General features: G+C 37.3%; 1 protein-coding gene and 1 pseudogene across 1 annotated transcript; one reads left to right on the top strand and one right to left on the bottom strand.

Moving 5' to 3' along the window:
• The first annotated feature begins 1,702 nt into the window (after positions 1 to 1,702).
• LOC114108331 (large ribosomal subunit protein uL18 pseudogene) lies at positions 1,703 to 2,570 on the top strand (annotated as a pseudogene).
• Positions 2,571 to 6,601: 4,031 nt separating this feature from the next.
• Positions 6,602 to 10,723, bottom strand: Mgp (matrix Gla protein). The gene is made up of 4 exons (XM_027955939.3): positions 10,607 to 10,723; positions 9,192 to 9,224; positions 8,039 to 8,114; positions 6,602 to 7,609 (listed from the first exon to the last, which is right to left on the bottom strand). Exons 1-4 carry the CDS (start codon positions 10,665 to 10,667, stop codon positions 7,468 to 7,470), a joined length of 312 nt encoding a protein of 103 aa, XP_027811740.1. The 5' UTR covers positions 10,668 to 10,723; the 3' UTR covers positions 6,602 to 7,467.
• Between the last annotated feature and the right edge of the window lie 13,920 nt (positions 10,724 to 24,643).

The raw sequence follows: 24,643 nt of genomic DNA, 5'->3' as shown, positions 1-24,643 counted from the left end.
GAATTTGAAGCCTATCAAGAGAGGTTCCCAGGGGCTGGGGCTGGGGCTCAGTGGTAGAGCGCTTGCCTAGCATGTGAGAGGCACTGGGTTCAAGTTTCAGCACCACATACAAATAAATAAATAATTAAAAAAATAAAAAAAGAGCGAGGTTCCCATATCTTACTTCTGCTTTCTATTACTCAAAATATATGGAGTCACAAATTGAACAATTAAGCCATGACATATTCTGACAAAATTTGGAATGTGAAGCTATCAAGGTGAGCAGAGAAAAGAAGAGGCAACTGCAAGACTGGAAAATGCTAGTATCAGGTTCTTTATACCCCCATGTTGACCAGTGTTAGGATATGGGCTGCTTCTGGAAAGGAAAGCGACTGCAGCAAAGTGACTCCCTTTAGCTAAGGACCCTTTAAGGAAAGGGACTGAGGCAGTGGAGAGCCACCAGCTTTTGGCCTCTGAGGGAAGGAGCATATTAGCCTTGGAGCAGGGATCTGGGGAGTGCGACACAATGTCCATTACAGTCTACACTGGATTACCTTTATTCAAAATGTTCCAGAAACAGGTTCTCTGGGTTTCTGGTTGGTCTCTTCTCCTGGAATCTTTTTTTGTGTGTGTGCGTGTGTGTGTGTGCTTGGGGATTTGAACCTAGGGCCTCATGCATGCCAGGCAAGCACGTTATCACTGAGCCACATCCCCAGCTCTGGAAAAAAATTCCTAATGGAGAGATTCTAGAGACACTTTCTGGATATTGTGGTTGTTTCATGGAAATGTATTTTCCAGTGTTAGTGTAAAAATGATTTCCTCTTTCCAGGTTGTATAACTTCACCTTTGGTAGAGTCTCAAGTTGGAGGTCTACTTCATGCCTAGGGGATAGCCAGAACACTTGTGGAGGTCAGTGGGACCACTATAGCTCCTGCTGCTGCCTCTGGCTGCAGGACCATTACCAATATATGTTGTTTCATTCTGAAACCTACCTATTCTGCACTTCCCTCCCTCTTAGCACATCTGGTGGCACTGGTGCCTAACTTGGTAAAAGAGATAGAGTCCCATTTCTGACTGTTGTGAGTTCCTGGTCACTATGCCCTTTTTAGATCATGGCTGACAGACTTGTTCATTTATTTTCATGATTGGGCTGAGAAGTATCAAGAGAGGCTCCAGTTGATTATCTCGGCTCCAAATGCATTTACCATGCTTATATGGTACTACAGAAGTGTTCTTCTGATGAACATGCTCAACTACTCTTGTTGGGAAGATGACCCCTTTATTTATCTGCTGTTTTCCTAGTGTGACGGGCCTGAAGTTACTGGGAAGCTTCTAGGGCTTAAATGGAGAATTGTCCTATTTCCCATGGTGAATATGTTTCTTCTATATGAACTGGTATATATACACCAACAGATTAGGATTGCAGAGATATAAAAATATAGATTATTCATGTGCATTAAAATGATGATAAGTGAATAATTTCTGCTTCTACACCTTAGTTCTCATACCCACATATTCTAGCTTTCATTAGAGTTCTGTATTATGACAAGTTCTGTATTACGGCAACCTAGAATAGAAGTATTAAAATTGAAGAATTGAAGGAAAGGCTAGTAATGATTGGTAATTAAGGCACTCAAGAAGTCAGAATAGCTTTTCTCCCTTTTAGCTGTGCTGGGCCAGCAGGTCTATATTGAGCCACAGACATGAGTCCCTATTCTGCAGAATGGAGTTTGTTGAAGTTGTCAAGAATAAGGCCTACTGAAAGAGATATCAAGTGAAATTTAGAAGAAGATTAGAGGAAAAAACTTATTACTATGCTACAGACACTTGGTGATCCAGGGAAAAATAAGTACATGCTCAAAAACAGGATGACTGTTCTTGTAATTAACAGAAATATCATTTGTCAGATTACTTATGACCATATAGGAGGGGATATGATAGCCTGCACAGCATATGCACGTGAACTACCAAAATATAGTGTGAAAGTTGGCCTAATAGATTATGCTGTAGGATATTGTATTGGCCTGTTGCTGGCCTGCAGGCTTCTCAATAGGTTTGGCATGGACAAGATCTATGAAGGTCACGTGGAGGTGACTGGAGACAAATACAATGTGGAAAGCAATGATGGTCAACCTGGTGCCTTCACCTGCTATTTGGATTCAGGCCTTCCAAGAACTAGGGCAATAAAGTTTTTGGGGCCCTAAGGGGCTAGTCTATCCCTCACAGTACCAAACAATTCCCTGGGTATGATTCTGAAAACAAGGAGTTCAGTGCAGAAGTACATCAGAAACACATCAGGGGTCAGAATGTTGCAGATGATATGCATTATCTAATGGAAGAAGGTGAAGATGTTTACAAGAAACAATTCTCTCAGTACATAAAGAACAAAGTTACTCCAGACACAATGAAGGAGATTTACAAGAAAGCTCCTTCTACTATATGTGAGAATCCAGTCTATGAGAAGAAACCCAAGAGAAGTTAATAAGAAGAGGTGGAAACATTCCCAAATGTCCTTTCCATAGAAGAAAGATCAGGTGGCCCAAAAGAAGGTGAGCTTCCTCAGAGGTCAGGAATGGGCTGCTGTGAGCTAAACCAAACAGGTTTTTCTGTGAAGATTTTTCAGATAAAGACAATAAATAAACTTATTGAGCAAGAAAAAAAAAAGAAAGGAAAAGAAAAAAGAAAAAAAAATCAGATAAAGCAATAGATTACTTAAAGTTTCCATTCATTAAACAGTTAAGGGTAAGGATGAAATGGTGCTCAAGAATGCTACTGCCACTGTTACCAAATAAGAATTTAGGTTAAGCTTCATTCTCATGTGGATTACTTTGGCTGCAAGAATTCCAAATCCAGTTGAGTATAAAACTAAGTCATGAATTTTCTTAAACCAAAATACACTTTCCTGGCCCAGTCTTTTATGAAAACAGATACTTGGTCAGCATAGTTAGACATGGCTCAGTAGTGGAGAGAGGAAGAGTAGAGTGGGTACAAATTGGCCCATGCTGTGGGTTCTGGTTGGCTCTAAGTCTAGCTGTCAGCTCTTCATAGTCAATGATAATTGCTCAGGGTATAACTAGAAATCCCCAAAGAGAGATTTCTTGTATTTCTAAATATTCAGAGATATAATAGTGGTACATTATGATAGAAAGTGACAATAGAAATAGCTAACATTTATTGAGCACTTACTCTGTGCCAGGCAGTGTTTCATGCATTTGCATGTATTAATTTATTTAATATTGGCAACAACTATGAATAAGGTACTAGAATAATCTTATTTTGTAGATTAAAAAACATAAGAAAACTAAGGCCTATAATAGAAGGAAAAGTAGGCCCAAATCTTCATCATGTCAGATTAGGCCCTGACTTCCTAAACAAGACTCTTAAAGTGCAAGAAATAAAATCAAGAATCAATAAATGGGATGGATTCAAACTAAAAAGCTTCTTCTAAGCAGAAGAAATAATCAGTGATGTGAAAAAAAGAGCCTGAATAGTGGAAGAATATCTTTACCACATGCACATCAGATAGAGCACTAATCTCTAGGTTATATAAAGAACTCAAAAAATTTAACTCCAAAAAAAAAAAAAAAACCCAATCAATAAATGGCTAAGGAACTGAATAGACACTTCTCAGAAGAAGATATATAAGTGATCAACAAATATTTGAAAAAGTGTTCAACACCTTTAGTAATTAGAGAATTTCAAATCAAACTACTCTAAGATTTAATCTTACTCCAGTCAGAATGGCAGTTATCAAGAATACAAGCAATAATAAGTGTTGGTGAGCATATGGAGAAAAAGGTACACTCATACATTGCTAGTGGCACCTCAAATTGGTACAACCAATCTAGAAAGCAGTATGGAGGTTCTTTAGAAAACTTGGGATGGAACCACTATTTTATCAAGCTATCCCACTCTTCAGTCTTTACCCAAAGGACTTAAAATCAGTTATACTATAGTGATGCAGCCACATCAATGTCTATAGCAGCTCAATTCACAATAGCTTTAAACTATAGAAGCAATCTAGATGCCCTTCAATAGATGAATGGACAAAGAAACTGTGGTATATATACACAATGGAATATTACTCAGCATTAAAAGAGAATAAAATTATGGCATTTGCAGATAAATGGATGGAGTTGCAGAATATCACGTTAAGCGAAGTAAGCTAATCCCCCAAAACTAAAAGCTGAATGTTTTCTCTTATTAGTGGATGCTGATCCATAATGAAGGAGGGGGGGCATTGGAAGAATGGAGGAACTTTGGATTGGGCAAAGGGGAGGATGGGGAAGGGAGAGGGCAGGAAAGATGGTGGAATGAGACTGGCATCATTACCCTAGGTACATGTATGATTGCACAAATGGTACAACTCTACATTGTGTACAACCAGAGAATTGAAATGTTGTGCTTCAGTTGTGTACAATGAATTGAAATGCATTCTGCTGTCATATATAATAAAGTAAAACAAATTTAAAAAAAAAGAAAACTAAGGCCCAGTGAAATTTATTAGCATGTCCTAATTGACACAGTTCTAAGTAGTAAATCTTGGGTAAAAACTACCTCCAAAAGCTTTATTCTCAAATTCTTTCCTAAGAAGCTAAATTGCTTTTATGGATAGTAGTATAGTACTGTGTTTAAACACTCTATGGTTTTTCAGGGTGAAGTACTCCAGGAAAAGCTTTACCAAGATGGTGAAAGGATTAGGAAAAAAAGATTTATGACTTATCATTTCATGTGTTTTCATTCTGAAAAACCAGGATATAGAAAATAAAATCACAGTACTGACAAGATAGACAGAAAAATTTTGACTGAGGTGGGAACTGCATTAAGTAAAGCTTCATAAGATTGGAAAGTGTGCCACTGGGAGATTGGTAAAAATATATGGGATCTTTGTACATATCCCTTTAAAAAGTTGGATTAAAAATCTAAGGAATTAGATTTTATTAGGCCCATACAAATTTCTTAAGAGTATTACATGCTCCTTGAAGGGTCAGTTTGCCTCTAAGTCCTCAATTGTAAAATGAGGAGGCTGAATTAGACTATTTCTGAACTATGTTCCAACTCAAAAACTGTAACTCTAGCACTGTGTGATGATAAAAATAAGAGATGTGGAGGTAGAAAACCTTGGTATCACTGCTTACTACTTGAATGACCATCATAGATTTGGTTCCCTGAGAAACAGACTCTAAGAGATTTGTGTGCAGGTGGTTTATTGGAGAACAACATAAGAAGAGAGTTTGAGAAGTAGGCCGAGTAGAGTGGGCATTTGAACTATGATGTAATTGTAATAAATGTTTCATCCATTTTTTTTAATGGGGAAACTCTGTAACTGGGATAACCATTTAAAATAGTCCTGCCTGAATTAATAGGCTTTTTAGCCAAGGTAGGATCTCAGGGATGAAATTTACCCTCCCCCAGGAACAACTGATAAAACAGAAAGTACATATGGAAAAATAGTTTTCAAGACCCTGACATCAAGCAATGAAGGATGAGCCTATGTGAGATAAGAAATTCAAAAGTAAGTTCTGGCCTGGTGTCATCTTTTATTAAATAGTGGGAAAGTTGGGCTGGCATGAATTTAGGTCTAGGATTATTGCCTGTTCGTACCATCCAATCATGGGTGCTATACTGAGAGGGTGTTACCTTAGTGTGGGGAAATAATTATCTCTATATTAAATACTGATCTGGTCTCATTTAAAAGCAAGACTTAAAAGAATCAAGCTTTTCCTAAGCAATTTGACCGAATCCTAGAGCAAAATTTAAGAACACAAGCACATCCAGCACACAAAAATGTAAACTTACCAATGTCTAACATCAAGTAAAAGATGACCAATAATTCAGACAAGTAGAAAATTGTGATCCATGAAAGTAGAACAATCAATCAGAATCAGTCCAGAACTGACACAGATATTAGAATTAGCATATGAGGACATTAAAATAGTTATTATAACTATATCAAAGATATTTAAAAAGACAAGTAGAAATATGGAAGATATAAAAATATTCAAGTCAATCTTATAGTGATGAAAAATAGTGTCTGAGATTAATAGACCTTAGAGGAGAATAGTAAATTAGATATTGCCAAAGAGAAGTTTAAAGAACCTCATAGTATGTTAATAGAAAGTGTCAAAAATGAAATGGAGAATAAAATATCACAAAATAAAAATAGCATCAGGGAGTTATGGGATTACTTCAAATGGCCAAATATACAAGTCACTGAAGCCTCCAAAGGAGAAAAAGGGGAAACATTTGAAGAAATAATTGCTAAAAAGTTTCTAAATTTAGTACAATCTAATAAGCCTCAAGAACAAGAAAAAGAAGTAAAACCACACCAAAGTGCCTCATGATCAATTTTATTAAAGCCAATAATAATACAAAAATCTTAAAGCAGCCAGAGATAAAAAACATGGTAGTATTGAGGAACGAAGGTATGAATGACAACACATTTTACATCAGAAACAATGCAAAGTAGAAAACAGTGGAATAACATTTTAAAGAACTGAAAGAAAAAGCTGGCAACTTTGAATTTGATATACAGTGAAAAATATTTTTCAAAAATGAAGGCAAACTAACCACCACAACAACAACAACAAAAGAATTCAGCAGAACTGCATCACAAGATATGTTAAAGGAAGTTCTTCAGACAGAAGGGAAATGGCCCCAGATAGAAATCTGAATGTGTACTAGAAGTAGAAACTACACAGATACATGTATGTGATATTTTTCTGTTTATCTAAATGTTTTAAAAATAATTGGCTGTTTAAAGCAAGATTATAAAAATGTATTATAAAATGTACAGCATATATCAAAGCAAAAAAAATGGGGTATTTAAGCTATGTAAATATGATATGATTATTGATAAAGTAAGTTTAAATCTATCATCTTGCCATTTGTTTTCCATTTTATCATTTTTCTTCATTTTACATCTTTCTAGTTTACTGAATCAGAGGGCACTTTTTTTTTTTACCTTGATGTATAAAAGATAAACAACAAATGGAGTGAACCCTATAATTGTCACATGAACAGTTAGAAAATCCTGTAAAACACAAAATAGGAAACAGTCGTTCACTAATCCCAATGTAAAGAGGGTCTAGTAAATTGTGGTTGGGTCAGTGCCTTCTAGGTTTTATTTATTTATTTATTTTCTATATAATTGTGCTTCTAACCAACACTAGAGGCAAGATTAACAGAATCTCCTATTCTGGGTTAGGTGGACCATGGTTCAACTATCTCAGCATTTTCCCAGAAGAAATCAGATTCACAAAATGAAACTTATCAAATCAGAAGTTTATTATGTAAAACTACACATCTTAACACACTGCACTTTCATGACTGACAACTCTGGGGACAGGAAGGAGGGGTGCAGCCAGACAAGAGATTATATAGAAAATGAGCATTGTGTATGTGTCTTTGTATTTCAGTAATGCTACTGCAGGGGGATATAAAACCAGGCTTCAGACTCCAGAACAAAAGAGACATTTTTTCCCCATCTCATTTGGTCCCTCGACGCTGTCTAAAGTAGCGATTGTAGGCAGCATTGTATCCGTACATCGTGGCATAGCGTTCGCACAGTCTGAAGTCATCACAGGCTTCCCGATTGATCTCATAGGCAGGCTTGCTGCGCTCTCGGACCCTGGAAAAGCAGAAAGAGGCCCAAATTGAGAGGCACAAAGAAAGCCAGGAAATAAGAAAGAGGAAAAGTGAAAAAAAGAGAGTACGGGGAATATTGGAGAGAGCCATTTCCCCCAATGTGAAGAGACATTTGCAGAATAGGGAGGGAAGGCAGAACAGTTTTATTTATTTACATATTTTAAATGAAAACAGAACTATTCTCTCTGTCCTTTCCCTCCTCCTTCTCTCTCTTCATCTTTCATAAGAGTCTTCTAGCTATTCAGTTGTTTTCTGTAGACTGGCTTGAAATCAAAGAATTTTAAGACATAATTAAATATCTATGATGAACTCTGTGATAAAACCCTTTTTTCCACTCTAATCAGACAGGTGATGCTACGCTGTAAAATATACAACATACTTGTAGAGACCCTCAACAAGTTCTGTTACCCACCTTTCTTGGGCTTTAGCTCTCCATCTCTGCTGTGGGGACATAAAGGTGTTAGCATTCCTTCTGTTAATGAAGGGATCTGAAAACAGAAAAATAAATGAATACAACTTTAGGAAAACAGTAGCTGAAAATATTTTTATGAATATCCCATACAAATTTATTTGAAAGGAAATACATTTCTTTATTAATATGTATTTTCTTCTTTATATATGACAGCAGAATGCATTATAATTCTTATTACACATATAGAGCACAATTTTCCATATCTCTGGTTGTATACACAGTATATTCACACCAATTCATGTCTTCATAACTGTACTTTGGATAATAATGATCATCACATTCCACCATCATTAATAACCCCATGTCCCCTCCCTTCCCCTCTGCCCTATCTAGAGTTCATCTATTCCTCCCATGCTCCCAATAAACTTCTTATTTCTCATAAATTCATTGAACTTTATGTCATCATAGATAGGCCAAAATCAAAGCAGAGGATAAAGCCTATTCCATAAACTGCCTGAGCCAAATAAATAACTCATTTAAGTGTCTTAGAGACTTGTCACACAGGCCACAGAATTTTTCTTTGGTTCGTCTTTGGCAATGACTTTGCCTTTCTTGCTTTTGGTAAATCCTACTCTCTGTGTTTTTAATTTATTTGAGGACAAATTTTCTCTGTCCTCAGGACTTAGAAAACATAACTTAGATTACCATTACTGAGCAGTTTAAACACTAAAAATAATGAACAAATACCACACTCAGTCTTTGTAAGTCCAGATATTCAACAGCATTCAGCTTAAAGCTGACACCATAGTCTGTCAGCAGACTTGGCCTTCCACTCTGTACTTTACCATTTGTCATTTGTCCTAGTTTTCCATTTGTGTGGTGGATGTGGTGCCAACTTAAAATTTCCAAATGAGATCGTATGGCTCCTAAGCATGTTGAATGCAGTTTAAATGTCATATTATACTATTCCAAGCTTTAAATATTGCTCATTTGGTGGTTTTTACAGTCATTGGATTTTTATATTTTCTTTAGTTTTCCAAAGGAGGCCCTCTTTGTCCTCCTTGTTATGTCTTACCAGTTCGTTTATTTAAAAACAGGGAGAAAATTCTTTAATGCAGGAAATTTAAAATTAGGAAGTCAAGTATTCACTTACTAATTTCATAGGATTCCATGCTTTCATGGGATTCTGGAATTTAAAAAAAAAAAGATTTCATTATATAATTAGTTTTCAGACACTGCAATGGTCTAAATTAAGGATAGATGGAGAGGAAAGAATCAAAAAATATGAAGAATATATTTAGCCATGTGGTTAATACAAATTTCAGGAATCTAGGATTTATGAGCTGTTTCCCTAGCTCTGTCCTTGCTGTGGACATCTCTATCCTTGTTTATCTGATGTCGAAAGAGGTAGTAGCCTGTCTTGGCTAAGATTTCCCAAGTTCTATGAGGTCTTAAGTAAAATAAGACATGTTAGGTGCTGAACAGAAGTCTCCAGAGTGCTTTCTCTTCTGATTTATTCAGAGCCTGTTTGAGAATTGGGTCAAGGAAGTTACAGGGAATATAGAAAACAGCCAGGCCTCTCCAGGCAGGAGAGCTCCAGAGCTCTTGCTCTGCTGGGCTTTACCAGGACAAGTTTCTAAGAGGTTCTGTAAGCCTCATAGGAATGTGTGTTAAATTGGCAGCTGCAGAAACCACTGGATCCAGAGAAAACTTGTACGGGGCACAATGCCAATGCAGAGGATGTCAAAGCAGAAGATTCTTCTTTCTACTGCTCTCCTGAGCACAGCAGGTAAATCTGACAATAAAAGGCATAAATATATACATCTCTATATATGTGCAAATTAGTTTTCTTGAAAATTTAAAAAGGGCATGACAAAATAAATCTCCTTATGCAGAAAATTTGTGAATAATTTCAAGGGTGAGGAGCAGAATGCTTAGCGTTGTTAATGCAATTTAGGCTTAAACCTGCTAAAAGATCCAGGTAATTGAAGCAGAATTATGTAAACAGTTTCACTTGAAATTTCCTTCTATACTTTTTGCATAAACACAGTTATATTTAACAACATAGAAACCAGAAAAAAAATTATTCATTTTTTGACAAGAGAAGTTACAAAATAGATTTTTTACCCCCCTGGAATTCTTTAAATGTAAAACTGCTTTAAAATTAATTCACTGAACAAATGTAGCAAGTTCATGACATTGTCCTGTCCCCAGAAAGGGTTGTACTTAGTATTTCCTGTGCAAACTGGTTTTCCTAAAGGTAAAAAATTCAACCAATATCTTTAAGCCATCAATCCCAAAGTCTAAATCCATAGCCTTAAAAATGAGAGCACAGGGGCTGGGAATTTGATATCTTCTTCCTAAAATATCTAAGTTTCTAGGTGTACCACTGAAAGGATTTAACTGTTAAGTTCTTATAAGTGCCTGGATATTTTACAATATAAAATAGACTTGTTGGAACTGATTGGTATCCCCTGAGACTCAGAGAGAAAAGGAGAGGAAAAGTGGAAGTAAACAGAAGTCAGAGGCAGGAAAGGAAAAAGAGAGACAGCAGGGAGGGTTTCTCACCATAACACAAAGTTGCCACCGCTAAGGCAGCCACAATGGTGAGAAGCAGCAGGCTCTTCATGGTCTCTTGGGCGTGCTGTGGGTGGGTCTCTGTCTTGCACAGCAGCAGTAGGCAGAGGCTCCTACAGGCTGTTAGGGAAAGCCTGAGGGGTTTTTATAAGAATTGGAGCAGCTGAAAGGGGAGGAACAAGTGGGAGGGGGCTGGAAAATGTGGAGGCGGGTTGGCACTAAACTAACACTGGGACTTTTCCCAAATATTCATTCCTTCCAGATATTATCTACTCAGAGTGGGCAGTTTTCCCTCATTCCTGGTCCTGGCTGTGCTACAGCAGGATGCTGCCCTGGTGAAGAAGTTGTGGACACCCTATGTTTGGGGCCAGGCCTGGGCAGAGATCCACAAAGAGGGGAGTTGCCACAAACAAATGTTTGCTTTTCTAATTTCTTCTCTGATCTACCCTCCTGGCCCTGACTGCTGGCCTTTGGGGCTTGATTCACAGACAGAGCCACAGTGTTCTGTTTGTTCCCTAGATGGAGGAGTAGGACAGGTCCCCGGGGGGAAAAGAACCTCACTTCCTAACTGGCTACAACTTAGACATCTTCACAGTAGGGCTGAATTACCAATCCTAGACCCTATGCACCTTTTGCATTTTTCCAAGGGCTCAGCTGGCTAGCCAGAGATCCCAGAGATCTCATCAGTTCTGTTTGTTAAATTAGCTCCCTTGTAACTTATCCAGTTTTGTGATGCTAGTCCAAACCTGTGAGGTAATGTTCTCTTAGGCTGATATCCTTGATGGAGAAAGTGCAACAAGGAGAAGAGGGTTCTCATTTTCTGAAAACAATGTATTGCTAATTAATTCAAGAGGCTTTTAGTGAGTGGCAGAGAAGGTGCAAAGTACTTGGTTAGATGCTGTGTGGGGGCTACAAACAAGACACACCCCTTAGTAAGTAGTAGCTCCACACTATAGGCTTTGCTCTTTGGCTATAGTGTATCTTCACACACAAGTCTTCACTTTTACCATACACTGAGGGTCCTGGGGTGCTATGACTTTTCTTAAGGAGGATTTCCACTTGGTGCCTGTGGGTATCTTGTAGATTTTTCTTTCTCTTTCCTTCTTTTCTACCTGATGTACCTCTGTCCCTTGGTAACCCAGGAGTTTTCTTTGCAGACAAACAGACCTGAGTCTCAGAGCAGCTGGGGAATCTCTAACTCTTAAGTGGAACGGCAAAAGGACTGAGCTGCCTTGAAATAAATCAGAACAGATTTATTTCAAGGAGCAGTGATGGACCACTGAACAGAGTCTCCCACCTTGTGAAGCGCTTTTAAAAATATTAAAGGGTTCCCTGTTAAAGCAAAATAGCTTAATTGTAATCTGGAAGATTAGTGAGTTCTGAGGGACTAATAAAATTCAGGTTTTCCTCCCAATTTTTTTTTTCACATTAAAACAAATTCTTTGTGATAAAATCTTCAAGATGATCTCAAAGGAAGACAATGTATGTCTATCCCTGACAAATTCAACCATCACAATGTCCACTAACAAGATTGTGGTCATTTCTCTCTTTAAATCACAAACTCTCTTTCAGGGTTGCTCCTGGGTCCCTTTTCCAATATGAACCACTCAAATAACTATGTTATCAACAAATAATTTAAAGTGCAGGAGCCATTTTCCCACATTGCATGGATAAGCATTGTATATAAAATCAGCTCAGTTAACATAATATTACACAAGTACAGGTCCAATGTTTCATCCTTAATATAGAAAGTTTTTCATGACCTAATCCTATTTCTAGAATTAAGGAGAATTCTTTCCTTTTCCCAGCTATAAACAAGTGATTTTAAAAAAAAGTTTTTAAAAAAAGTTTTTTGGTCTAGGCTGCTTAGGGCTTGCTAAGTTGCTAAGTCTGGCCTTGAACTTGCGATCCTCTTGCCTCAACCTCCTGAGCCACTGTGCCCAACTTAATAAAGTAAAATTTTAATCAATACAAATATAGTGTGATATTTCAATACATATAAACAAATGTATAATGATCACATCAGGATAATTGGTATATCCTTCACTGCATGCACATTAGCTCAGTCATTCCAGCCAGTTTCCAGATGTTTCCTCCATTCTCAAGTTCAAATGCAACTGTGATCTTTCAGTTTTCTGACATCATGACTATTTTTACACTCTCTGAACCAAACCTGAAAATCTTACACTTCTTTTCCCAACTAAGATTTTCATCTTTTATCACAGTTGTTTTATTACTGCTTCCACTGTATTCCTGGGTTTATAAACATTTCTCTTTACCATCTTGGTTTTTGTAAGACTCACATTTTCTTTTGGGAACTGCCTCTCACCAGTTCCTGTCTTTGCTTTTCACTGTTCTCCATCTGTACCTGAGCTCTTTTTATGGGCAATCCCATTTATATATGACTTATAAAAATTATTAATTTATAGAAGAATTCAGTGCCCTTCTTTTCTCTTCCTCATGTCACTCCCTATCTCAAAGACAATGTTGTAGATGCTGACTTCATTCATATGCCTTTTTTTTTTTTTTGTAGTGGTGCTGAGAATTGAATCCAGGACTTCATATGTGTTAGACAAGTGCTCTACCACTGGGGATCTACATTCCCAGTCAAGTTGGCCGTATGTTTTTATCAAGAGGGCTGGGACTACTAAATGAATCAGGGATGGCACTTTCCAATGGAAGTGGCCAAGACAGATTCATTTGGATGAACAAAGAAGAAAAGAATGGACATAGAATAAAAGTAAAAGGTGAAAAACGAGAAGAGCCTTGCAGATTTAGTTTACTGGATGAGTTTTAGGTAGAGTTCGAGTTATAAAGAGGAAAAAGTTGAGAAAGTTTTAGAATGTGAAAGATATTTAAAATGAGACACAGGAAAAGACAATTAAGAACTACATTGGTTGTGAAAGGATTATCTAAGATTATAAAACACTGAAAATTATCAGGAAATATTAGAATCTTAAAAATAAATTTTTATTTATAATTTTCATTTTCTTAATGGGAGTGTCTTATAAAGAGTAGACCACATGAAACTCTTACTTACGTTTGGATTTTAGATAATTAAAACATTTCTATAACATTTTCCCTTAGTAAAGTATTAATTAGCTGAGAGGATAATTGAAGACCCTTCTAGAAGTGAGAGCAAAGATATGACACAGTTATATGATTGTCAGTTTCACAAATTTTACAGGAGTCTACTCAAGTAGATTGGCAATGCAGAAACCTAGGCAATAGAAGTTACAGAACAATTCAGGATCTCCTATCCCATTTGCTCTCAGGAGGAAAAGAGGAGCATAGCCATGTTTGCCAAGACCAGAAGTAGCCCATGGTTTTAATCATCCAACCATCCACCTGTCCATGCCTCTATCCATTCAATATATTGAGCACTTACTGTGAGCCAATTCTAGGCTGGAAATACAGTGAAAAAAACCATAAATATGGGTCCTACCCCATGCATTTAGTTTGCTTTTAGGATACAGATTGAATTGGTGGCTCCTCTTATTTAAAATTTTGTTTAGGCAAACAGCTGGCCTTAGAGAAGATCAAGGGATATGCTTTTTTATTGGGCTAACCTTGCCCAGGGGGATTCAGGAGCACCCCTGTTTCCAGGCCATTCAGAAAGACACGTATGACAAGCTGAGATAATAATGAATTCAGGGAGAGAATGGAAGAGAAGAAAAGTTGGTGAGCTGCCAGGAATGACTGTGAGGTCAAACTTCTCAGAAAAATGCATTTGTTGGAGGGTCAACCAAAAGAGTCATCCCATTTCTACAAGATTTCTGTGCCTAAAATAATGGCACAGGTATAATAAGGGTAATGTAATTTCCTTCCAATTCTACCTCTTCTCTCTGTCCTTGCTTATCCTTTTTCTAAACAACTCTTTTTCAGGTGGCTGAGCATTTTGTCTCTTTGAGGAATTTTCCTGGTTCCCGCCAGACGTTTTTGTTTGTTTGTTTGTTTTTTCTTTTCTTTACCCTCGCCCCACCATGTTTCATGAGATTCAACTTTATTTACAGAATGTTGGTTTTATGAGTTCATATTTATTTATTTATTTATTTTTATAACCTAAAAACCCTAAATTTTTACCCTTGCCAATAAAGGAAAAAGGCAAATAAGAGAAGCGTTAGGAAGCAGCCTCCCTGAAGATAAAAACAGAAACCACTGTCTAGGATACCACAGGACAATGAATGGAAAGAGAGAAATCTGGCCAGCTTCATGGGACAGTGATGACCTTTCCAGTCTATTCTTTTAAGGGAAGCTCCTTGAATGGGTTCTGTCTCCAATTTCTTAATTGACATAGTTTCCCAGACATCTAAAATCCCTCATTCCTTTTCTTAATTTGTATTAAATAAACTAGGTGAAAATAAACGTTTGTTCAACTCAGGCATGGATGGGATATCTGGAGAATCACAGACAGAAACTTCTAGGGAAAGGTTAAATTAATGGAGTTCTTGGTGGGGACAGCTGTGATTTTTCTTTTTATGTAGATTATTTCATCATCCTTTTCCAACATTTTTATTAAAAGTCACAAGTTTTTAAAAAGATAGTGCTATATTTGGATAGTGTTATAGTAAGACCCATTTTCAAAAAGCTTGATTCTCAGAGTAGCATTATTGGGAGGTGGTGGAACCTCTAAGAGGAGGGGCCTAGTAGGAGGCCTTAGGTCACTGGGAGCATGTCCTTGGAGAGGATGGTGGGACACCCCCCCCCCCACCTCTTTACTCCCTGGCTTGTGATGTGAATAGTTTTGTTCCACCACATATTTCTGCTGTGATGTGCTGTCTTCCCATAGGCCCAAAGCAAAAGGGCCAACTGATCATGGATTAGAACCTACTGTGAATCAAAATAAACCTTTTCTCTTTATAAATTTGTTATCTCATTCATTTTGTTATAGTGATGGGTAGCTAATACAGATGTTAAATATCAAATCAGAATTATACAACTATTCAAGTACTGTTATCACACACTAAGTGTTTGCTGTATACTAATTACTCTGATAATAGCTTTTTATACTCATTGTATTATTTATTTCTCATAATAATCCTATAAACTGATCATAATTACTCACGTCTTCTATATAAGGAAATAGAGGCTCAAAGAGGTTCAGTAGTACACATAGAAACTAAATGGCAAAGGCAGTTCAAACACAGAGGGCTGATTGATGCCAAAGAATATGCTTTTAGTCATTGATATAACCATGAAATATTTCTCAAGGTCTGACACCTGTGTGAGTTATTTTGTGATTATGTCTATAGGTTTCCTTGAGTCCCCAGTTTCAGAGTTAAATATAAAATTATACAGCCAGGCATGGTGGCATACACCTGTAATCTCAGTGGCTTGGGAGACTGAGGTAGGATTGTAAGTTCAAAGCCAGCCTCAGCAATTCAGTGAGCAACTCAGTGAGACCCTGTCTATAAGTAAAATATTAAAATGGGCTGGGGATGTGGCTCATGGTTAAGCACCCCTGGGTTCAGTTCCGGTACCAAAAAAAAAAGATAAAAGTTATAAAGAGATATGCATATTTGAAGTGATAATTTCTTCAATGTCCTTTAAAACAGGACAATAGGAATTAAAGACTTACTTATTGCCACTGAAGCCCAGAAAGTTAAATGACATATAAAAACAGAGACAGAGATGAGTTTAGTATTGGATCCTACAGCCCCTATCTCTATCCCATTCTCTGCATACTGAAGTGTCTGCCCGAAATAAGTTACTTTTCAAAAAACTTTCAGCTTACTTGGAATCACCAAGTCTAACTGTCATCTGACACTAATTCTGTATTGGTATAGAAAATGCCATCTCCTCGTGTCTATAAAGCCAACTTCTGAAGTTACTTATATCTCAAGAAACATTGGAAATCTAGGCTCACTTTACAAAATGCTCCTTCAACTCAAAGCAAAACAGAGAGCAAGTTCTGTGTCTCCAGTCTTGGCTTGGAAAGCCTGGCTATTTATTCATCAGATTCTGGCTGCTTTTTCTGGATGAGATGCATTGAAGTTGGAGTCTGGGTAATTTCTCCCATAATACCATTGTTTTAGTAGGAGAGGAAGGAATCCTTTTATATCTGTTTTACCTTCGTTTCACACTCTGCCACATCTTTGTAGTCTGCTTTTACTATTCGAATTCACTAAGATCAAAATTGTTCTTCCTTTATTAAAAAATATGCAATACCAAAAAATGGAGCCAAGTAACATGTAGGAATTGAGGGAGATACTGGTGAGGGCTAGAGATAGGTATCTTAAGAGTAGGATTGGTGAGGAGGTGGGATGTGAGAAGCATGGTGTGACATATCCATGAGTGAGCTGGAGGCAGAGTGAGAGCATGCTTGCCATTTTTCTAAAGACATGAAGGAATGGAAGAGGATGACAGCTTTGCTACCAGATCATGGTACACAAAAGCTTGAGAGCACAGTTGTAAGTTAAAAGAAGTCATTTTAAGGATGACAGAAATGACACTCTGAACAACAGCAAGTAATTGAAGAAAATTTAAGTAAATATTATAATGAAAAAAATTGTTAAAAGAAGGTAAAAAAGGTCACTTTTAACATTGAAATAAGAAAATATTCTTGAAATACTTTAGCCACAAGTACATATCTAAAAGGACCTTATGTCTCATCCAAGGGTACTTTTTAACTGAAAATTTAAATCTTTCTTAAGGTGACTTGAACTTCAGGTAATAAATTAACTAGAAGGAAATCTGGTAGCTGCATGAATCAGATCTACCAAATTCCTCCTGTGCTCCAACTTGAGGCATTTCACTTATTCTTCAATTGCCCTCTTGAACCAAACCAAACCAAAACAACAATAAAAATTAGGAAAGTGAGCATCCTGCAACTCCACTCCACGGTGGTGTTCTCTGCACACCCTTCTACCTCCTGGGACAGTCATCGTGTAGGCTGGCTGGGATTCTGAGGAAAGGCTCTGTGGAAGGGAAATACCCCTCTGGCTAAGGGATGTGGGCTTTGGAATAAGAAAGCCTTGATTTGGATTCTGGCTCTGCCACCTACTTTTGTGTGACATTTCACAAGTTATTTAAACTTCTGAGCCTCATATTTCTCAGTGATCCAATTAGGGATTATAAAACCCAACTTGGAACACTGTTGGATGGATTAAATGAGAGTACACAAAGAGCTCCCAGCTTAATGGCTGGCATGTCATACCATGGGGTACACCACACACACACACACACACACACACACACACACACACACAATTACATGTTATTTCAAAAACTATTGGTTCAACCTCATCGGCTTAGTGTTACTTCTGCCTCCCTCCACCATCCTGAACTTGGGGGAATAGATTGCTTGTGATAACCAAAGCAGAGGAAATGAAAAAAGTGGGAGAGACGAATCAGTGGGATTCAATCATTCTTGTCCTCTGAGAACAAAAGTCAAATTTGGAAAGCTCAGTTTGGTTCTGACGCTGCCACTCAAATGGCTGTGTGACTGTTGGGCAAGTAAATTGTTTATGTTTTTAAACAGAAGCATTGGAATAGACCTTTATAGTTTTGTGCTTCTAAATTACTGTATCCATGAAATGGATAAACGAGATAGAGAAGTCATTATGTAAGACAGTGTTTGAAGGAACATTATGTTCATAATGCAATTTTTCAAGTGGTTCTTCCAGAGCTGACTGGTGTTTGGATGCCTGCACCGAGGTCTGAAAACCACTAAGAAGATATGTTCCAAAAGTTGCATTCAGATCTGTGCCTGCCAATGCCCTATTCTCTGGGATTTCTCAATCATAGTCAAATAACTTCATTTATTTGAAATAGACGTTGATGTGCTTTAGAATCCTTGGGACAAGAAAAGCAATCTTTGCAACCTGGGTTTGCTGAGAGAAAAATCTCCTTGCCATGGAAGAGATCTGAAACTCTGCAATTCCTCTCCTCGATTCATCATCTAGTTGTTGCAAACTAAGAGGTGAAATGAAATTCAGAAAAGCAAGTTTAAAGAGGACACAGAGGAAACATTTCCAGGGTAATAATAGGGGGAGTACGGTGTAGAGCATGTTTTTGCTGATTTAGCAAAGCAGTGAATTGACCTTGAAACAAGATGCTGTCCACATTTGATTTCTCCCTGAAAGAATTGTGATGGAGAAAAGGCCATGAGATGCAGCTAGGCTGACCCGTGGAAATTTATTTTAGCCCTGCCCTCTGGCATTGCTTTAAGAGGTCCTGGAATCAGCATTCGTTTAGATCTTGGTGGCCTCACTTCTGACTCCAGTTCTTCTAATTTATCATTCTCTGTGCTTCCTGTTTTCTCACATTCCTACATTATTTATTTCCTGCAATTATGGAATTTTGAAACTTCTATTCTGTTGAGAGAATGAAAGGAAACTTTTTACCAAAATCTTTTTCAGTCCTACATGAGGGAGAATATGAATAGGACCAAAAGGAAGGGAAGGTAAACCGATGGGAACTAGATGTAACGGGATTTCTTGTCCCTTTTCTGAGTAAGCAATAGAAGGACAGATGAGATGGATCTGGGTGTGGGATGAGTGAGGATGAGGGTCCGACCTGGGCACTTGCTGACCTCGTTTCTTCACCAGGCTATGAGCTCTCTAAGGCTGGCCTCTGGATCTAATTGATCTTTAAAGTTCATAACAGCTTCTCATTACATACTGAATTATGCCAATTTCCTCAAGGCATATTGAAAGAGTGGAACAGAGCCAGGGCTCTGGAGTAAAGAGGGCTCAATATGAATGTGTTCTTGCTTAAAGAAGAAAGAATTATCGTACTGAATTTTCATATTGAGTTAAAGGCCTTTAGTGTATTTTGATACTAATTGTATGATACTTTTTTGTGGAGCTTTTTTTTATTATAGCATTATAATTACACATAGTATTTGGGTTCATTGTGACAAAATCATACATGCAAGGAATTTTATTTCAATCCCCAATGCCCCCTTTCCCTTCCTTCCTCCTTCCCCCTTTTCTCTCTCCTCTCCTTTATTGACCTGCCTTTCACTCTTTATTTAATTTTTCTTGATTGTCATTTTCTTTTTTTAAAAAAAATTATATTTTTTTAGTTGTAGTTGGACACAATATCTTTATTTTATTTATTTTTAATGTGGTGCTGAGGATCGAACCCAGGCCCTTGCACATTCTAGGTGAGTGCTCTACCGCCGAGCCACAACGTGAGCCCTTGATTGCTATTTTCTACATATGCATACAGGTGAAATCTTTTTGGTACATTTATAAATGTATATAACATGATATTGCTAAATTTATTTCTATTTTTACCCCTGTCCCTCTTTCCTCCCTCCCTCTCATTCTCCTTCTATTTCAGATCTTCCCTGTATCTTTGTGATATCCAATCTCTTCCCCTGCCACCTTCTTTCCCTTATTTTGCTCTAGCTTCTACATACTAGAGAAGACATTTGACACTTGATTTTTTTTGAGTCTGGTTTATTTTACTTGACATAATCTTCTCCACTTCCATTCAAATGCCATAATTTCACTCTTCTTTATAGCTGAGTAAAACTCAATTATGTGTATGTACCACATTTTCTTGATCCATTCATCTATCCATAGGCATCTGGGCTTGTTCCATTACTTGGCTATTGTGAATTGGGTTGCTATGAACATTGAAGTTATTATATGGCTACAGTATGCCAATTTTAGTTCTTTTGGATAAGTAGGGAGAGTGGGACTGCTGGGTCATGTGGTTCCATTCCTAGTTTTTTGAGAGACTCCACATTGCTTTTCATAGTGGTTGTACTGATTTGCAGTTTTATGTAATTTCCTTGCAGAATACTGAAGTTGTCTGCTTACATGATTGCATTCAGCTTTGGATTTTAAGCTCTTCAAAGGAAGTCAGGGTTGTGTTTTATTCATTTTTGTAGCCCTCGTCCCTTACACTTCCTCAAGCACACAGTAAGTGCTCATTTGTGTTTCTTGAACTGAGCTTGTCTGCAAACCTAGTATAGCACTCGAACACCAGAAAGGCTCAATATATTTGCTCTTAGCAATCTACTACAATAGTCTCAAAACTTTAACTGAAAATATCCTTGCCTTTCAATTGTAGAATAAATTCAATTTTTTGTGAAGGTAGGAAATGACTGTAATGGAAATACTAAATAATTATAGAGTACACTCAAGGGGGCAAATGCTGTTTCACTCTGATTTTTTTTTTCTACTTTTGGCTTGTTTAGCAATCCAACTATTACATTAAAATGAATATCCTTTTATAAGATAACAACATTTCTAAAAATAACATTGCAAAAATAAATTATAATATAATTTGTCTTGAAGGAAAATCTCAGTGAAACCTTTTGAAAAGCAAGAATTCCTCCAGAAAAGTAAAAGTAAAAAAAAAAAAGTTTTCATATTGTGTTTGGGATGTAGATTCCCCTCCATGTGTTTTTCTTTCCATTGGGCTTTTTTTTTTTTTTTTTTTGTATTGTTGGTTGTTCAAAACATTACATAGTTCTTGATATATCATCTTTCACACTTTGCTTCAAGTGGGTTATGAACTCCCATTTTTAGCCCATATACAGATTGCAGAATCACATCAATTACACATCCATTGATTTACATATTGCCATACTAGTGACTGTCGTGTTCTGCTACCTTTCCTATCCTCTACTATCCCCCCTCCCCTCCCCTCCCCTCCCCTCTTCTCTCTCTACCCCCTCTACTGACCTTCATTTCTCCCCCTTGTATTATTTTTCCCTTTCCCCTCATTTCCTCTTGTATGTTCTTTTGTCTAACCCTGAGGGTCTCCTTCCATTTCCATGCAATTTCCCTTTTCTCTCCCTTTCCCTCCCACCTCTCATCTCTGTTTAATGTTAATCTTCTTCTCATGCTCTTCGTCCCTACTCTGTTCTTAGTTACTCTCCTTATATCAAAGAAGACATTTGGCATTTGTTTTTTAGGTATTGGCTAGCTTCACTTAGCATAATCTGCTCTAGTGCCATCCATTTCCCTGCAAATTCTATGATTTTGTCATTTTTTAATGCAGAGTAATACTCCATTGTGTATAAATGCCACATTTTTTTAATCCATTCGTCTATTGAAGGGCATGTGGGTTGGTTCCACAGTCTTGCAATTGTGAATTGAGCTGCTATGAACATCGATGTAGCAGTGTCCCTGTAGCATGCTCTTTTTAGGTCTTTAGGGAATAGACCAAGAAGGGGAATAGCTGGGTCAAATGGTGGCTCCATTCCCAGCTTTCCAAGAAATCTCCATACTGCTTTCCAGATTGGCTGCACCAATTTGCAGTCCCACCAGCAATGTACAAGTGTACCCTTTTCCCCACATCCTCGCCAGCACTTGTTGTTGTTTGACTTCATAATGGCTGCCAATCTTACTGGAGTGAGATGGTATCTTAGGGTGGTTTTGATTTGCATTTCTCTGACTGCTAGAGATGGTGAGCATTTTTTCATGTACTTGTTGATTGATTGTATGTCCTCCTCTGAGAAGTGTCTGTTCAGGTCCTTGGCCCATTTGTTGATTGGGTTGTTTGTTCTCTTATTGTCTAATTTTTGGAGTTCTTTGTATACTCTGGATATTAGGGCTCTATCTGAAGTGTGAGGAGTAAAGATTTGTTCCCAGGATGTAGGCTCTCTATTTACCTCTCTTATTGTTTCTTTAGCTGAGAAAAAACTTTTTAGTTTGAGTAAGTCCCATTTGTTGATTCTAGTTATTAACTTTTGTGCTATGGGTGTCCTATTGAGGAATTTGGAGCCCGACCCCAAAGTATGTAGAACGTAGCCAACTTTTTCTTCTATCAGACGGCATGTCTCTGATTTGATATCAAGCTCCTTGATCCATTTTGAATTAACTTTTGTGCATGGCGAGAGAAAGGGATTCAGTTTCATTTTGTTGCATATGGATTTCCAGTTTTCCCAGCACCATTTGTTGAAGATGCTATCCTTCCTCCATTGCATGCTTTTAGCCCCTTTATCAAATATAAGGTAGTTGTAGTTTTGTGGATTGGTTTCTGTGTCCTCTATTCTGTACCATTGGTCCACCCGCCTGTTTTGGTACCAGTACCATGCTGTTTTTGTTACTATTGCTCTGTAGTATAGTTTGAAGTCTGGTATCGCTATACCGCCTGATTCACACTTCCTGCTTAGCATTGTTTTTGCTATTCTGGGTCTTTTATTTTTCCATATGAATTTCATGATTGCTTTCTCTATTTCTACAAGAAATGCCGTTGGGATTTTGATTGGCATTGCATTAAACCTATAGAGAACTTTTGGTAATATCGCCATTTTGATGATGTTAGTTCTGCCTATCCATGAACAGGGTATATTTTTCCATCTTCTAAGATCTTCTTCTATTTCTCTCTTTAGGGTTCTGTAGTTTTCATTGTATAAGTCTTTCACCTCTTTTGTTAGGTTGATTCCCAAGTATTTTATTTTTTTTGAAGATATTGTGAATGGAGTGGTTGTCCTCATTTCCATTTCAGAGGATTTGTCGCTGATATACAGGAATGCCTTTGATTTATGCATGTTGATTTTATATCCTGCCACTTTGCTGAATTCATTTATTAGCTCTAATAGTTTCTTTGTAGACCCTTTTGGGTCTGCTAGGTATAGAATCATGTCATCTGCAAATAGTGATAATTTAAGTTCTTCTTTTCCTATTTTTATGCCTTTAATTTCTTTCGTCTGTCTAATTGCTCTGGCCAGCGTTTCGAGAACTATGTTGAACAGAAGTGGTGAAAGAGGGCATCCCTGTCTTGTTCCAGATTTTAGAGGGAATGCCTTCCATTTTTCTCCATTCAGAATGATGCTAGCCTGAGGCTTAGCATAGATTGCTTTTACAATATTGAGGTATGTTCCTGTTATCCCTAGTTTTTCTAGAGTTTTGAACATAAAGGGATGCTGTTCTTTGTCGAATGCTTTTTCCGCATCTATCGAGATGATCATATGGTTCTTATTTTTAAGTCTATTGATGTGGTGAATAACATTTATTGATTTCCGTATATTGAACCAGCCTTGGATCCCAGGGATGAATCCTACTTGATCATGGTGCACAATTTTTTTTGATATGTTTTTGTATCCGATTCGCCAGAATTTTATTGAGGATTTTTGCATCTATGTTCATTAGAGATATTGGTCTGAAGTTTTCTTTCTTTGAAGTGTCTTTGTCTGGTTTAGGTATCAGGGTGATGTTGGCCTCAGAGAATGAATTTGGAAGTTCTCCCTCTTTTTCTATTTCCTGAAGTAGCTTGAAAAGTATTGGTATTAGTTCCTCTTTAAAGGTTTTGTAAAATTCTGCTGTATACCCATCCGGTCCTGGGCTTTTCTTAGTTGGTAGTCTTTTGATGGTTTCTTCTATTTCCTCGATTGATATTGGTCTGTTTAGGTTGTCTATATCCTCCTGACTCAATCTGGGCAGATCATATGACTTAAGAAATTTATTGATGCCTTCACTATCTTCTAATTTATTGGAGTATAAGGATTCAAAATAATTTTTGATTATCTTCTGTATTTCTGAAGTGTCTGTTGTGATATTGCCTTTTTCATCCCGTATGCTAGTAATTTGAGTTCTCTCTCTTCTTCTCTTCGCTAGCATGGCTAAGGGTCTGTCGATTTTGTTTATTTTTTCAAAGAACCAACTTTTAGTTTTGTCAATTTTTTCAATTGTTTCTTTTGTTTCGATTTCATTAATTTCAGCTCTGATTTTAATGATTTCTTGCCTTCTACTTCTTTTGATGTTGTTTTGCTCTTCTTTTTCTAGGATTTTGAGATGAAGTATGAGATCATTTATTTGTTGGTTTTTTCTTTTTTTAAGGAATGAACTCCAAGCAATGAATTTTCCTCTTAGAACTGCTTTCAATGTGTCCCATAGATTCCGATATGTTGTGTCTGTGTTTTCATTAATCTCTAAGAATTTTTTAATTTCCTCCTTGATGTCTTCTATAACCCATTGATCATTCAGTAACCTATTGTTCATTCTCCAAGTGATGTATGCTTTCTCCTTCCTTCTTTTATCGTTGATTTTCAGTTCCATTCCATTATGATCAGATAGGATGCATGGTATTATCTCTACTCCTTTATATTGTCTAAGAGTTGCC

The sequence above is a fragment of the Marmota flaviventris genome, chromosome 3 (assembly GCF_047511675.1).
Source record: "Marmota flaviventris isolate mMarFla1 chromosome 3, mMarFla1.hap1, whole genome shotgun sequence".
Lineage (NCBI taxonomy): Eukaryota > Metazoa > Chordata > Mammalia > Rodentia > Sciuridae > Marmota > Marmota flaviventris.
The sequence above is the reverse complement of the archived record's forward strand: the minus strand, read 5'-3'. Positions and strand labels throughout refer to the sequence as shown.

Coding starts and splice junctions, on each gene's coding strand:
- Mgp (XM_027955939.3), bottom strand. CDS start 10,667: ATGAAGAGCCTGCTGCTTCTCACCATTGTGGCTGCCTTAGCGGTGGCA. Junction 9,225..10,606: donor GGTGGCAACTTTGTGTTATG/GTGAGAAACCCT, acceptor TTTAAATTCCAG/AATCCCATGAAAGCATGGAA. Junction 7,610..8,038: donor AGAGCTAAAGCCCAAGAAAG/GTGGGTAACAGA, acceptor CTGCTTTTCCAG/GGTCCGAGAGCGCAGCAAGC.